Source organism: Trachemys scripta, chromosome 8 (genome assembly GCF_013100865.1).
Source record: "Trachemys scripta elegans isolate TJP31775 chromosome 8, CAS_Tse_1.0, whole genome shotgun sequence".
NCBI classification, from domain to species: Eukaryota; Metazoa; Chordata; order Testudines; family Emydidae; genus Trachemys; species Trachemys scripta.
This window is the reverse complement of record NC_048305.1, coordinates 20549446-20564241: the sequence shown is the minus strand read 5'-3', so window position 1 is coordinate 20564241 and position 14796 is coordinate 20549446. Positions and strand designations below refer to the sequence as shown.

At 47.5% G+C, this 14796-nt stretch overlaps 1 protein-coding gene across 1 annotated transcript in view; it reads left to right on the top strand.

Annotated features, from left to right (window-relative positions):
* The window catches only part of STK10 (serine/threonine kinase 10), an 80820-nt gene that overhangs the window by 52172 nt on the left and 13852 nt on the right, over nucleotides 1–14796 (top strand). The window contains exons 4-9 of the mRNA XM_034779014.1: nucleotides 1011–1160; nucleotides 3461–3533; nucleotides 4427–4621; nucleotides 4767–4848; nucleotides 6853–6987; nucleotides 9803–10381. Of these exons, the coding sequence (XP_034634905.1) occupies nucleotides 1011–1160; nucleotides 3461–3533; nucleotides 4427–4621; nucleotides 4767–4848; nucleotides 6853–6987; nucleotides 9803–10381 (1214 nt within the window). The remainder of the gene's footprint in view (nucleotides 1–1010; nucleotides 1161–3460; nucleotides 3534–4426; nucleotides 4622–4766; nucleotides 4849–6852; nucleotides 6988–9802; nucleotides 10382–14796) is intronic.

The following is a 14796-nucleotide window of genomic DNA, read 5'->3' as shown; positions in this document are numbered from 1 at the left end:
GCGATTAAGTTCCTTGGCTTTGAATGAATGGCTGTCCTACTTAACATAAGCTCCCTTCAGTCCTTGAGTCTGCCCCCTCCTTTGGTGTACAATAGGCTATTCTAGCCGCCCGGAACACATCTACATCTATTCCAGCTGCCCGGATCTGCAGGTTCCAGTATTGTCCATTTTTTACTAAACTTTGGGCACAGAGGGAAGATTAACACAAGGAGGCTGGGTGGGGAGAGGGGAGTGGAGGCCTGACTCTTCTCAACATTCTGCAAGGTAGATGGTTTGCTGAGATGGTGCCTTGGGATAAAGGTCATAGAGTGAGGATCTCCCTGATGGGTGGGAGAGAGCGCACAGGAGCATAACTTTGTTTCTTGGGCATCCCAACGAGCTGCAGAAATAGAAGGCTGCTTTAGTTACCGTTGGACCGACAAATGTATATGAATTGTGCATGTGTCTGGTGACTAGGCCTAGCACCGCTCAGGTCACATCTCTCCCTGTGCCCACACTGTCTTGTGGCCAGCTTCTCACTGTTTGGGGCAAGGATTGCAGTCCTCCTTGCCTTAGTGTGCAAATCCGTATCGCAGTGCAGATTCTGGGGTCTTCTGCAATTGGAATTTAGGTCTGTTCTCTCCATGGTGCCCCAGTGGTGAGTACTTGTGTCCAGCTCTCAAGGTGGGAAATCAGACTCCCTTTTAGGATTCCAAGGATGACTGATCTATAGGTTTCCCTCAAAGGGAAATGTGTGTATCATCTGTGATGCTCTCATGCCAGTTGACCCCCTGTGTGTCCCGGGGGTTCAGTAGTACACCAGTTCTGAAAGCATGTGGGAATATTGTGCTGTGAGCTTAGGGAATTAACTTTCTCAATACTAGAGTGATTTGTATTGGTGTCCCATTGACCTAACAGATGTATAGTGGCCATATTCAGTCTGCTGCACAGGGTCTGGGGCACAGGCTGCATCTGTTGCTCAAGTGAAGCCTCTCTAATCCCCTCTTGATTTAACTGCTGTCTCTCTGCAGAGTTGGATCGTGGCCTGACGGAACCCCAGATTCAAGTGATTTGCCGCCAGATGTTAGAGGCTCTTGTCTACCTCCACAGTAAAAAGATCATCCACCGTGACTTAAAGGCAGGCAATGTACTACTGACCCAGGATGGAGATATCAAACTCGGTGAGCTTTTAGTTGGGCTGTCACAGAGAGAGAAGATGGGTGCATGCTTGCTAGGTGTATAATTCTGAATTGGTGGCGATTCAGTCTCCCCTGAGTAGCTTTGCTGTACTTGTGACTGTATTGTAATAAACTCTTAGCAACTGTGCATAGTCTCTTACAAGCCACATTTTAAGAAGCCGTGGTTATCTGTATGTCAGAAACAAAACTTCAGGTTGACATTTTTTCAAAGGCAAAATATCCCTCCAATGGGAGAGGGGTAATGTGCACTGGTTTGTAAGGGTCTCCTGCTCTGAAGCCTTGCTTCTCTTCCTTATCTATTGGGTATGGTTATAGGAGGAAGAGGGCGGGCTTGATGTCACTCGGTAGGATACATGCTTGTGAGGCAAAATCTGCTGTGAAACTAGCCAGTGTGTTTAATCTGAGGAGTTTACTTAATACCTGGTGGAAGTAAAGATGCTGGGAAATTTTCTGCATCCTACGGGGGCAGAAGGCTAGAATGGAAGGAAGACAGTTGGAAGGAATAAAGTCGTTGCAGCTTGAGCAACACCGGCTGCCTACGGCTGCAACTCAGCTTTCAGAAACATGCTGCTCTATAGATTTTCTTTAACCTGAAGCTCAGGTTTGGCAGCTGAGCAAATGAGAGATGGGAATGAGGAAGGGGAGAATGTGTCTCTCTCTTTCCCATCAGCTCTCATGTAAAGGGATTTCCTACGGGGAGGAAGTGTTGGTCTGGCTTGCAGATCCTTCAGGAAATTGCTTCACCAGGTCTTCCGCCTGAACGTCTTCAGGGGTACTGTAACACGCTGGCTTGTTGAACAGTCACTCAGGGTCAGGCAGCGGCTTTGGATCGTGCATTATGAATTCTCCACTGAAAAATGTATCACAAGTGATGCCAACACTTGCAGAATTTTCCTGCTGTTCTGCAATTGTGGTTACAATAGCGAAAGGAATAGAGTTGTATTACGTGTAGGGCATCTCTCTTCTGTCCAGTCACTCGTTGCAATGATGGTTCTGCTGTTATTTTAATCGCTGTTTGTTTTGTTTCACATCTTGCAGGATGCCCAGAAATTGTACTTTGGGTGTGAATCATGTGCAAAGCAAAAATAGGCAGTATTCTACAATCTCCCCTTTCCCAGGAGAATATCAATGCTAGAGTAAGGTGCCAGACTGGCACGGCTGGAGACTGGACTAATTCCTCTATCCACAGAGCAGGCCTGGCACAAGGCAGGGCAAGCTTCCCTAAAGAGCTGCTCTGCCAACATGCTGTGAGCCTGAGTTGAATTGACCTTCTTCTACTCCTTAGGGATGAGAGGCAATTCATTCTCTGCAGCCCAGCCCGTATTGCACAAGGCCTCTCTCTTGAGGCTGCTAACAGGAATGATGGTGCTGGTAGTGATGATGGGCTTTTATGATGCTTCTGGGAACAGGACTGAGATCTGTTCCAGTTAATTACATGTGAACCAGTGAACTGTCAACCATTTAAATCTTCCTATGGCCTTGAGATCAGCAACCCAGAATCACTTGACCCTTCTAAGTCAGCTCCTTAAGGGATATATGATGGGATGGGGGAAGGAATCTTCCAAAGAGACGAAGAACCACAGAGACAGGGCTGGGCTGGAATGAGAGCAAAACTGATTATCTCTTAGAGTCATGAGAATGGCCATACTGGGTCAGATCAATGGTCCGTCTATCCCAGTATCCTGTCTTCCAACAGTAGCCAATCCCAGATGCTTCAGAGGGAACGAACAGAACAGGGCAATTATTGAGTGGTCCATCCCCGTTATCCACTTCCAGCTTCTGGCAGTTAGAGGCTTAGGGACACCCAGGGCATGAGGTTGCTTGGGTAGTCTTATTGAGTTGGTTGGTGCTGGCTAAAGTGTCTCTTCTGTAGCAGGCACAGAATGCTTCCTGTTAACCAGGAGGGAGATGGCTAATGTCACTCGATAATTACCATTTGTTGGGTTGCAGGGAAGGGAAAGGAGGTAATTTTGACTCTTTGCCTTATTTATGTCTCAAAAGTAAGACTTCTTGTTAACAAGTTGTGCCTCTAAGAGACTTAGCAAATGGGCTTGCATGGAGTATCTGCTCTTTCATGTCTTGCAAAGAGGTCCATTAACCTGGAGAAATATTCTTAGGGTCTCACGGGTGGAAGGAACTCATGCACTCATAGGTACATTTAATTCACAATATTTGGTCTAGAGAGGATGCATATTCATACTGCACAGCACTCGTGCCTTTGCTTTACAATTCTGAAAGGCCTTTTGGTTTTAGAGCATCTAATGTGATTAATCTCTTTGCAGCTGACTTTGGAGTGTCTGCCAAAAACATTAAAACTTTGCAGAGACGAGATTCCTTCATCGGGACCCCTTACTGGTGAGTAAACTGGCTTGTTCAGCAGCCTTATGTTGAAAGGTGAATTCAGTGGGAGCTGTGCATTTTCAGCACCTTTTGGAGGTCAGACCAGAAATCTAGAGTAAAACATTGTCTTGCTAGAGACGAGGATGTGATGAACGTAGGGTCCACTTAACCAGGTTGCCTTATCAAGTGTGAATTGGAGGATTTTAGCATATGTTCAGAAATCTTTAAAAAGAAAAAAAAAAACTAAAATATCTGTTCCATACGCTCTCTGCTTTCAAGAGTCTCCCCAACTGTGTACATCATAAAGGGGCAGCAAGGAGTGTGTTGGGGCAGCTGGAGACAAATACGAATGTTCTTCAGAATACTCTTCTGTTGGAATGGCCCCCTCCCTCCAATCCAGTGCAATTCCTACAACTTGGAAGTGGGTGGAATCTGGGACATGTGCTCTCTCTCCTTCCTCCTCCCCCACCACATATGGTGGAATGTTCTTTGAAGCAGCTCCAAGTGCATGGGAGCCACAACTCACTCCAGGAATTTAATCTCTAAATCACCCTTGTGCTGAAGGAATGGGATCAATGAGCATTAATTTATTGTCTGAAGTAGCATCCCTGCCAGATGTCACCGCCCTGGAGGTTTTCACAGACTGCCTAGGCGCTCTCTGCTGATCTGGGAATGGGGGAGGAGGAGGGGAAATATGGGTCTTGTCAAACCGTGGGAAAGCTGCTGTTCCCCCTTGGCTAGCTGTGAAGTCCTATTTCAGGTGAAGGTGCAGTGTTGCAGATCAATGAGATGGTTTAAATACTGACTCCTGGGGCTTGTGTGCAGTCAGGCTACTCTTGGAAACATGCCTGTGTTGGTAGCAGGATGCCTCAGACAGTCCCCATTCCCCCTTGTGCTTGCCCTCGCAGGATGGCCCCTGAGGTGGTGATGTGTGAAACCATGAAGGACACTCCCTATGACTACAAGGCCGACATCTGGTCCCTGGGTATAACGCTGATAGAAATGGCCCAGATAGAACCCCCTCACCATGAACTCAACCCCATGCGAGTCCTGCTGAAGATTGCCAAATCTGACCCTCCCACTCTCAACTGCCCTTCTAAATGGTAAGAAGACAAATGACTACGGCACGTATGAGAGCACGGAAGCTCTTTGCTGTGGCTTCCCAGTGATGCTGGGCTCAGCTGTTTGCGCTGCGTGCTATGCAGACTCCATCCAGGGAGTTCCTTGCCAATCATTATGTGTTTTAAGGTCCCCAGAGTTCAAAGACTTCCTGAAGACGGCACTTGATAAGAACCCTGAGACTCGGCCAAGTGCAGCACAGCTACTGGAGGTAGGCAGATGTCCTCAGGGGAGCTGACCCTTCAGACTGGCCTTTGTGTTGCATGTTTAGCTTGTCTTGGAGTCTGCTAAGCACTCCACAGGTCTAAGTAATCTATGCACATCCCAAACCTTGTCTTAAGCAAAACTTACTGGTCTTCCCTAGTTTTACAGTCCACTTGTACTTCTCCAGGGTCTCTCGCTGTGCTGGTAACACCCTCTTACAGGCAGACTGACCTATGAGCTTTGTTGTGTCTGTTTGTTGAAAGTCTGTGCCTGGACAAACTCTCTGGTATGATCAGACTGCCCTGTGCACTTGTGCAACAGACAGTAATTTAGGGGTAATGCTTGGGGTCCTTCTTAGCCAAAGATCAGCAAGGAGTGGGAGTGATGTACATAGTATTTGGGGTAGAGGTTGCAAGTTGTTTAGCACCCACTACTGACTAATTCATGCAGTGCCTTTAGGGCTAGCTTCCTACAACACTATCCTGTCTGGTCACCTGAATGTCTGGAGGGGACAAGATATTGCAGTTGCCAGATGACCTAGCTGGGGGGATTGTCCAGGGAGAAGCTTCTGCCATAAACTGGAAATGGAAAATAATCTGAATGCTTAAACACCAACGGCCGGAGCCTGGGGCTGATCAGCAACTGGAGAGTTCGCACTCTAGCCCAGGTTGGCTGGGCATTTGATTGGACAGTGGATTTCCGTGCTGTAGACGCAGAAGATCGGTGTTAAGGTTGCACAGGCCATCTTAATCTGTCACTTCCTGACATTTGGTTGCTTCACTCAGAAGCATTGGCCTTTTGTACGGAATATCCATAACGAAGTCTAACCATCAAAGTGTAGGCCTGTTGCCATTTCCTCCCCCCGTCTCTTTTAGATTGTCCCTGCCCCAGAGTACACAATCTCATGCTACGTTTTGGGCACTACAGCATTCAAAAGCTGTTCCCATTGAAGCCAATGACAAAACTGTGCTTGACTCCAATGGGAGCAGGAATGGGCTCTGATTTCCCAGACATGCCAAGCTGGCAGATGCCGTTTGAAGTTAAATTCACATCTCCACCCTCACCCTTCAAAAACGTAAAACGCTAAATGCTTTTTACCGCTATCTGAATAACTTGTATGGTGCTGGTGTATCTTCTTCATGCTTCACGCTCTACACAGTGGTCAGTCATGTGGTTTTGTTTGATGAGCATTTCATTTGGTATGTAATGTGCCTCTTTAAATCAGCTTCTGATCTGGAAAATTGATAGTTCTGGCCTAATAACCCTGAGTGGATGAGAGAATGCCTTAGCTTGTGGTTTGCCACCCAGAAAAGTTCGACTGGGGGTGTGTTTACCTTAGTCAATAACAGGAAGTATACAGTATACTCCCTGGCCTCTTGATGAAGCTTAGCACAAATGCATGCTCTGTGTATGCCTAGGGATTTCACTGCAATTTCCATTACACATCTCTCCACTCTGTTTACACATATGGTTCTTAAAGATGCCACTCTCCTTCAGATGAGACCCACACCATGCATGCATCACGGAGACACTCCCGAGTCATTCGGTGTCAAGGAGAGGGCATTGTACCGTATCCCTATGGCAGCAAGTGTCTTTTGTTTAAATGCCACTGTTGCTCTGTTTGGTAAATGTTAACGCTGTATTTTGCAAGGCTGCATAGTGTTTAGGATATTTGTATCCACATGCAGTCCCTCATACCTTGTATCACACAAAACTGAGTTCAAAACAACGTAAAGCTCTGGATTTATATCCACAAATAGGCACAGTTAACGGCTGAAACTGTCTTTAACTGCCAGGCTTTCTGATCTCTGGCGGGACATTTGAATCCACGGCGCCAACAAGGCGGATTGGGCTTATTTCAACCTAGGAAAGCTAGTAATGCTAGCTAGCTGGCGAGGGCCTTAGAAACTGACTCGAAATGGAAAATAAACTGAGTCTGTTTGCCCCATGTTCTCTCACACGGCCTGTTCAGAGGTGGGAATCTTTCTAACGTGTGTGATTGGGTTTGCAGCATTCCTTCGTTAACAAGGTCACCAGCAACCGAGCCCTGCGCGAGCTGGTGGCGGAGGCAAAGGCCGAAGTGATGGATGAAATTGAAGACAATCGGGAGGAAGGAGAAGAGGATGAATCATCGGAACCTCTATCTGTAAGCGCTGTTCTCTCCCTCTACTCAGCCTCTCCTATTTCTTAGAGGGTGGAAAGTTCCTGTAACGTGGCTGTAAAGGTGCAGGCTGGGAGAGCAGCAGGACAAAGTTGCTGCAGGAAACTGTCGGGATTGAAAGGAATAGCTTCTTTTTTTAACCATCTCTGCCTCAGACTCCCGTTGAGGAAAAGCTGCTGCCTTGTTAAGTCCATTCAGCTGGACAGGAAATCAGGGGTGGGGACCGCAGTTCCATGCCTGCTCAGGGTACTGGAAAATAATGCAGCTGGAGGGACGCCAAGTTTTCCCTTGAGAGGGGGAACCCACAATTGTTGCTGCTGCTGGTAGTGCCGGGCTTTCAGCAGGATGGCAGCACTAGTGCGGACTGGCTAGCTGGCTTCAAGGGCAGGGAAGGCATTCCCCTCTGTTGACCCCCCTCCAGTTATGCAGTGCTCTTGTCAGTGGTAGCTGAAGCAACAGCTGGTTGCTCTGGGATCAGGGCACTGCTGCCTGTGTTAACATCATCCTGGCAGCACTGGGTTCCGGTTCATGATGTGCTGCTAGAGGGTTTCTTGAGATGGGTCACCCCGAGGAGCGCAGAACAGAGGGGAAACGACAGGTTGATTCAGAACAAAGGCTAAAATAACCAGGCCAGTTTGATGACTTAGCAGGAAGTATTCTAGGCCTGGGAGCTGTCTGCGTGCTCCACTCATACTTCCAGGCCCCACGGGATGCAGGGGGAGGGCCATGGGGTCATGACTTTACCTCCAGGCTTAAGGGAAGAAAGGTGAGTGCCATGCCTTCATACCCCTTCTCCTCTCCCCGGTCAATGTAAGCAGTAATAAGTGCATCTGAAGTGGTCCAGTGCTGTTCCAAGAAGATGGTGAGCAGGGCATGGACTAGGGAGGCTGGGGCAGCTTGGGGCTGGACAGCACAAGGTAGAAATGGAGACAGAAAATTCAGCAAAGTGGCAGAGAGACGTAACCAGTAGATCCAGGACAGGGGGCGGGCAGAGCTGCCTCCGATGCCCGTGTCTAAGGCTCTTGGGAGCAGGCCAGAATGTGGCTATCCCAGAACCTTTGTGGGAGAGATGCCAGCAGGATGTCAGGATTTTTCTGATCCAAGAGGGACTTAAACGCCCACTGCGTGATCACTGTTGAAATTGGACCCAGCTCCAAAAGAGGAGCTATTAAAACCCAGTGTTGTTAGCCAAGAGAAGAGAGCCGCAGCAGTCTGGGCTGAGCACGGTATCTTGGGAAAGAACCCAAACACCCCTGCCAGGATTTCACAGCCGTACAAGCTCAAGAGCAAAACCCAGCTAAACACACTGCACCTGGGTCCGTTTCTCCTGCACAATCACAGCTTCCCCCAGGAAAGCTCCTGGAGCAAAAGCCACTTGGCTACAGCACTTGCAGTGTCTGCAGATACATCTACACTGCACACTCTTTATGGCAGCGTGTGGAGTATATACATTGCACAGGTATAAATAGCAGTCTAGACGCTGAGGCACTACTTAAGCATATAAAGACACTCCAGAGCTTCAGGTTATTACCCTACATGGCTCTCTGCACATCCAAGTAGTGTTTTCCCCTGTTTACACTGCCACAAGTAGGTCGTGCCCCACTGCCTTCCCATTGCTGCAAGAGAGGCTCTGGTAGTGGAGAAAGGCTCAGGCAGCCTTTCGCTGTCCCGTGTAGCTACACATCGTGGTATGGACACAACCTGCTTTTCACTGCAGCATGTAGCTACGCATACCCTACACGCTGCTGCCAGGGTGTGCAGTGTAGATGTAGCCTAAAAGGAGCTGGCAGAATGAAGGGACGATGGGGTAACTCTCTTCCCTGTGCCTTGCTGTTAGCTGTCTCCCAAAGGGATCACCTAGCAATGCCCTGCTTCCCTGTGCAAGGATTGATAACCCAGAAACCAGCTCTAGTGGGGCAATACAGCTCTTCTGGGTCTCCTATGGTGCTGGTTATTCGTGGGCCATAAGGAGTATTGTCCTTCCATGTTACACTGTGACAGACCTCTGGAAAATGCTGAGGTCAGCACATGTGGCTAGGAGATCCAGATCCAAATAGTCCAGGTGCTCTTTGCCTGCTGAGCCCAGGTGTACAGCATTGACATTGGGACTCAAACCATCACTCCTCCCCAGAACGCAGGCTCTTCCCGTGGACTCTGTTTGCTGGACCACATTGTGGCAGCATTCAACATAACACTTCGTTAGAACTGGGGGCAGCAGTTTTCCCAAACTTCTGACCCTCATCCCCAAGCTAACTAGAGTCTGACTGGTGCAAACCAAACCTGTGCATGCCACTGTTCTGATGTGTGAACCCTGCGGCATCTCAGGGCCCAGGCACAGCCCCAGAATCCTGGCTCTGGGGAGGAGAGTTTGAGAGGAATGAACATATTGCATAAGGCCAGTGGTCCGTCTAGTCTTATCAGACTTTGATGGTGGCCAGTTCCACATGCCTCAAGGGTAAAGTGTTTAAAACCTCCCATGGGGAACAATAATGCAACATAATGACCCCGGGGAGACCTTTCTTCCTAAGCCCCATGCAGTTAATGGCTAGCTGAGTCCTAAAGCATGTGGGCTTCTATCTCTTGTGAATGTAAGTTAATATAAAGAGGTGGGGGTTGGCAGGAGGAATACCAGTTCAGTGCATTAGTGAGAGTGGTAGACGTGCATCTTTCCCTAAGAAGCACCCACAGTCTTGTGTTGCTCAGGTGCTCAGTTGGGTCTCCTCGCTTGTGTGATTGAGTTTCACTCTGATGCTGTGTGTGCCTCAGCTCTGTCCCATCTCTCTCTTCCTTGTCCTTTCAGCCCTCTGGGACTCACAAGCGAGGCCCCTCCGAGGTGAGTCAGCTGAGTTTTGAGGGAGAGAAACCTCCAGAATCCCCCTCCCCACTGGAGATGAATGGACCCAAATTATCCGTGGAGCCGGCCATGAAGACTGTAGACAGGCAGAGAAACAGACTCTCAGATGAAGGGATTGGCAGCGAGAACTCCATGAAAACCACCAGCAGCTCCGAGTCGTCCGGGACGGAGTCTAGCAGAACAGCCGCCAGCACCCAGGAAGAGCCAATCACCAACCCCCAGTCAGGATTGTTGGATGACAAGGTTAATCCAATGGAGGAGAGAAGCCGCCAAAGCAAGCACCTGGAGCCAGGGAACAAAGAGCGTAAAAGCATTGGGAACTGGCCGGAGAGCAGCCACCTGGAAAATGCTGCTGGGGAAAAACTTGCCAATGGGAATTTGGATTCTCCTATTCAGTTTGCCAGCAGTAGGTCCAAGAGGGATTCGGATTCTGGCAGCACTTCTGCTTCGGAAAGCATGGACCTCACCATCTCTCTGTCTGCTGATCTGTCCCTTAACAGGGAGAGTGGATCACTGTCCCTGAAGGTAAGGCAGGGGGCATTAATCAAAGATTAAAAGTTGATTTTAATCTGGAACTCAATATTCAGACCTCGGCATTGAGACCCTGTTAGACTTCCCTGACTCCTTCCAGACAGCCCCCTTTCCTGATGCACCTGGCAAACTTTGGTTTTTTTTTTTTTTTCCCCCCCTTGGGATGGTGATGATCTTCCGTCAGGGAAGAAAAAGGGAGTTGTCCCTAGTGTATGATACCCTGGTGATGGGTGGGGTAGATAAAGATTAATAGTGCAGGGATTTGGTTTTGCTTAGTGTTTAATTGCTGAACACTGCAGAAAGGATCAGCAAATTATCATCCCAGCAGAGGCAATCATAAAACTCATCAAAGCACCCCGGTTTCAGTTTCCAGGTAGGTGACACTGTAATAAACACCAAGCCACAAAATAATTCCAGTCTCCATCCAAAGCTTTCAGCAATAGAGTTTGAAATGGGTACCAACCCCATAGGCTAGGGAGTAGCTTTGTTTAAGGGCAGATAATGTACCTGGAAGCAGAGGTTGTATAGTGTGTAATGATTATTAATCTGTGGTATGGGGAATTAGCCTAACAGCTACTCCTTTAAACATGTACTTTCTCAATGTTGCATGCTCTTTTCCTTGACACTTGCAGATTCCAAGCCAGTGAAATCTAGTTAAGGTTTTACATTCTGCAACTAATTATAGTCTTTGGTAAATCAGCGGGAAACCTGAAGCTGACATAACTGCTCCAGCCTCTCCCTTGCGGGGACTTAACAGAGTCTGTGAACAAGTCCCAGCCTGAAAAACAAAATAACTAAATTGCACCTTTGTACAGTGCTGATTAGCCTATTTCTCTCCCCTACACACTGATAAAAAGACAACTTAATTTGGTGTAAGCTTTGGGTAGAGATCACTTGTGATTTTTCTCAAATGTGCCATGTCTCTGGCCTAGCTTGTATCAGAAGTTAAACTGTTCTTTGCACTCGGATCTTCAAGCAGTCTTGGCTTTTAGGGAGGCCAGTGAGGACGATCGCAAAGCTCAGCGTGAGGGGTCAGTATTGCTTTGATCGAGGAGGCAAAATAAATGAAGTGACTATTTGCTGAGTCCTGGAAGGAGAAGCGAGGTGCAGTGTGACTCAGAGAGCCACAGATGTGTGTATTGCACAAGATCTTTGTCCAGTTGTCTGTGCAAGTGATGGTTTCCAGGTGTAGAAACATGCCCAAATAGCGTTCCTAACAAAATTCCTCCTCCAGCTCTGCTCTCCTGCTGGGAGAGGAATAATTGGCACTTCCCCCTGGAGTCCACAGTTCTGCTAGTGGGGGCTCTTGTGTATGGAAGTATCATCCCTTCTCTTCAGTCTCCCTGTGATAAATGATCCACTTCCAGAGGCCAGCCAAGAATGTATCATGTGTTAATCGTTCTCTGTGATGGGGGGGAGGATTGTAGGGAGCAATAAGTGAATAGAGATGCTGTTGCATTTTAGCTAGATGTGTCTCTAACTGTACTGATAGCACCCTCAGAATAAAATTGAGGACATTCTAGCTCTAGTGGAGAGCTTTGGATCCCCTACTGTACTCGCTGGGAAGCAGTAATACTGTCGGAAAGGTCCACGGGACAGTAGGTTGATTTCTATCTTTCATACCCCCCATTTGGGATTCTGGCACCAATTCGGTAAATGAATCTAATCTGAAGTCTTGTACTGCTTTTTCCCCAGTCCGCTAGCTATACATGATGCAGCCTATGCCCCATTCAAAGCACTGCGTGAACATTAATTCTTGCCATACTCCCATGAAGTGGGGAGGCATCATTGTCCCCATCGGTAAAATCCCACCCCTCATATACTTAAGGTGAATGACTTGCCCAACTCCAGAAAGGGGGATCCATATCTGAGCCAAAGTTAGGACTTCAGCGTTCCTAGTTCCTTTGATGGGATCTCCTAGACCATTGCTTGTAACGGCAGAATTCCCCATTGGCTTCTAGATCTTACTGGGCAAGGGCATTTTGCTACAAACTTGTGTAGAACATTTCATTTTTGCCCTAGTATGCAACCAATTGCAAGTGTGGCTTTTAGTGGCTCTTTTAAAAGTTCTCATGTGAAAGCAAAGCTCAGGCACAAACTGCTTCTCTGTGCCTTGATTCTGAGAGGTGCTGAGCCCCCCATTCACATTTTCAGTCCTTCTGGATGGAGGTCTGTGTGCTGAATTCCCTTCCTCCCAGCTGGGCAGTGGGGAGGGGATCAGTGAGCCTGTGCTCTGCAGATGATGTTTCTAGCATGCTTTGGGATTTCCAGGGGGCTCCCATTTACATTCAGGGGAAGTGGCTGTGCTTGTCTGTTTATTTCATGTACTGACCAGATGCCGGGGGCAGCTGAAGGACATTGGGGGGGTGGTCTTCACTGCCTGCTCGTTGTCCTCCAGATGGAATCTCAAAACGTACAGATGTTGCTAGATGGAGCCCCATGTGCATTGCACTGAATCATACAGGACTAAGGGCTTGTGTATGTGGAAAGTTGCACTGAAATAATGTAGGGTGTGAATTTAAACCAATATCACTAACCCTGTGCAATTGTCTGTGTGTGGATGCCCTTATTCTAGTCTGAGCTGTAGAGACACCTAAAGTCAAGGTTGCCCAACACTTTCCATTATAAGACCTGGGTTTTAGTTGCTTATAACTCTTTGCCAAACAAAAACCATTTTGGCTGAAATTTTCCATGCTGGATGTCTGCCTTGAGTTGAATCTTTTTGGAAACCTCAGCAAAAATGGTTCAGTTGTTTCTGATAATAAGATTAGGGACCAGGAGGGTGGGGCTGGGGCTGGCTGGGCAAGGAGATTAGGACAGGGAGCCTGGAGATTGTGGAGGGGAGACTGGGATGAGGACACAGGCTGGAGGAAATAGGGACAGAAAGGTCTGTGACCACTAGGAGGTACACTCCCCTTCAGAAGCTAGTACGGAACCTGAGATTCCTGTGTCTCAACATTCCTCTGCTGTCAGTAAATATCTGCAGAATTGGATTCGGCCCCTGGTGCACAGTTCCTATGTAATATTGTGCAAGTTAGTTAAACCGGACTTTTCACAGGTGCCACTAACTGTGTTCCTCATTTTCGGAGTGCCCAGCGTGTTACTCAGCTGCAAATGAAGTCAATGGGAGCAGTGCTCTGAACTTATAAAGAGCTCTATTATGCTAAGTACACTGAAAAATCATGCCCAAGCATCTCACGATGGGCACCTAAAATTAATGGACACGTGATCTTAATTTCTGTCTCCATTCTCCATCTGTAGAATGGAATGATGATGATATTTAGTACTTGTAGAGCACTTTTCATCAGTGGATCTCAGAGCTTTACACAGTAGGTCAGTATCATTATTTCCTTTTTACAGGTGGGGAAATTGAAGCACAGAGAGGTAAAGTGACTTGCTCAGGGTCATCCAGCAAGCCAGTGGCAGAGTCTAGACTAGAACCCAGGTCTTGAGTTCCAGTTCAGTGTTCTATCCACTAGGCCACACTGCCTCTCTGGAGTATTGTGAAAATAAACTCACTAATCTTTGGAAAGCACTTCGGTACTATAGTGCCAAGCACCATAGAAATGCCCTTGAAGAAATTAATAATTCTGTCTTAGAGCAGGAGTTTGAATGCTGTGCAGGTAGTAAGACATGAGGCTATACTGAGATACTGAATAACTGCTCAGTAATTGAGCACTGTGCATTCTGTGCACTGAATGAAGCAGGAGAAATAGTGTATGACCATGTAACTAAAGACACTAGCATAATATGTATGCAGAAATGGACTAAATTAAGGTGGCATGGGCAACCTTAATTCTGACATTTCCTAACTTCTGAATGTTTAGCTTTGCAACCATCATGTTCTCTTAACATAGCTATTTGGCTGTAATTTAGGCTATGGGTGCCTTCTTTTGATTTTGAGCTTAAGTAGTTTGCTTACTGACTTAAACCAAATGAACCTAGTCTTAGACAAGAATATCCACGCAGCCTTTTGCACCCATGTATTGGTTTGAAAACAGATTTAAGTTATCCTGGCACAACTCCCTCGTATAAACAAGTCCTTTGACTGTTCCTTTCATTGATGAATTGAGCAACAAGCTCTTCCTGGGCCCAGTAAACTCTGGGCTTCTCGGGCTCACTGGAAGCTCTTGCAACCATTTTTCCCTAACGTAGTCATTATTGCTGGGGAAGGTAAAAGAATTGACTCATTCTAGCCTTCCCCTCTTCCTTTCTTTTTCACCCTCCTGCTGTTCCTTCCACCCCTATGGCCACCTTCCAAAATGCCATACGGTTTGTCATTTCCTTCCCACATTCATGATCAAGAAATCCAGTCACTTGGCCTTATCCTCCAGCTTAACTGTATTCAGATCCTCTGTAAGAACAGATGGCAACTGCAGCCTACTGCACCACTGAACGAGAGAGCGAAA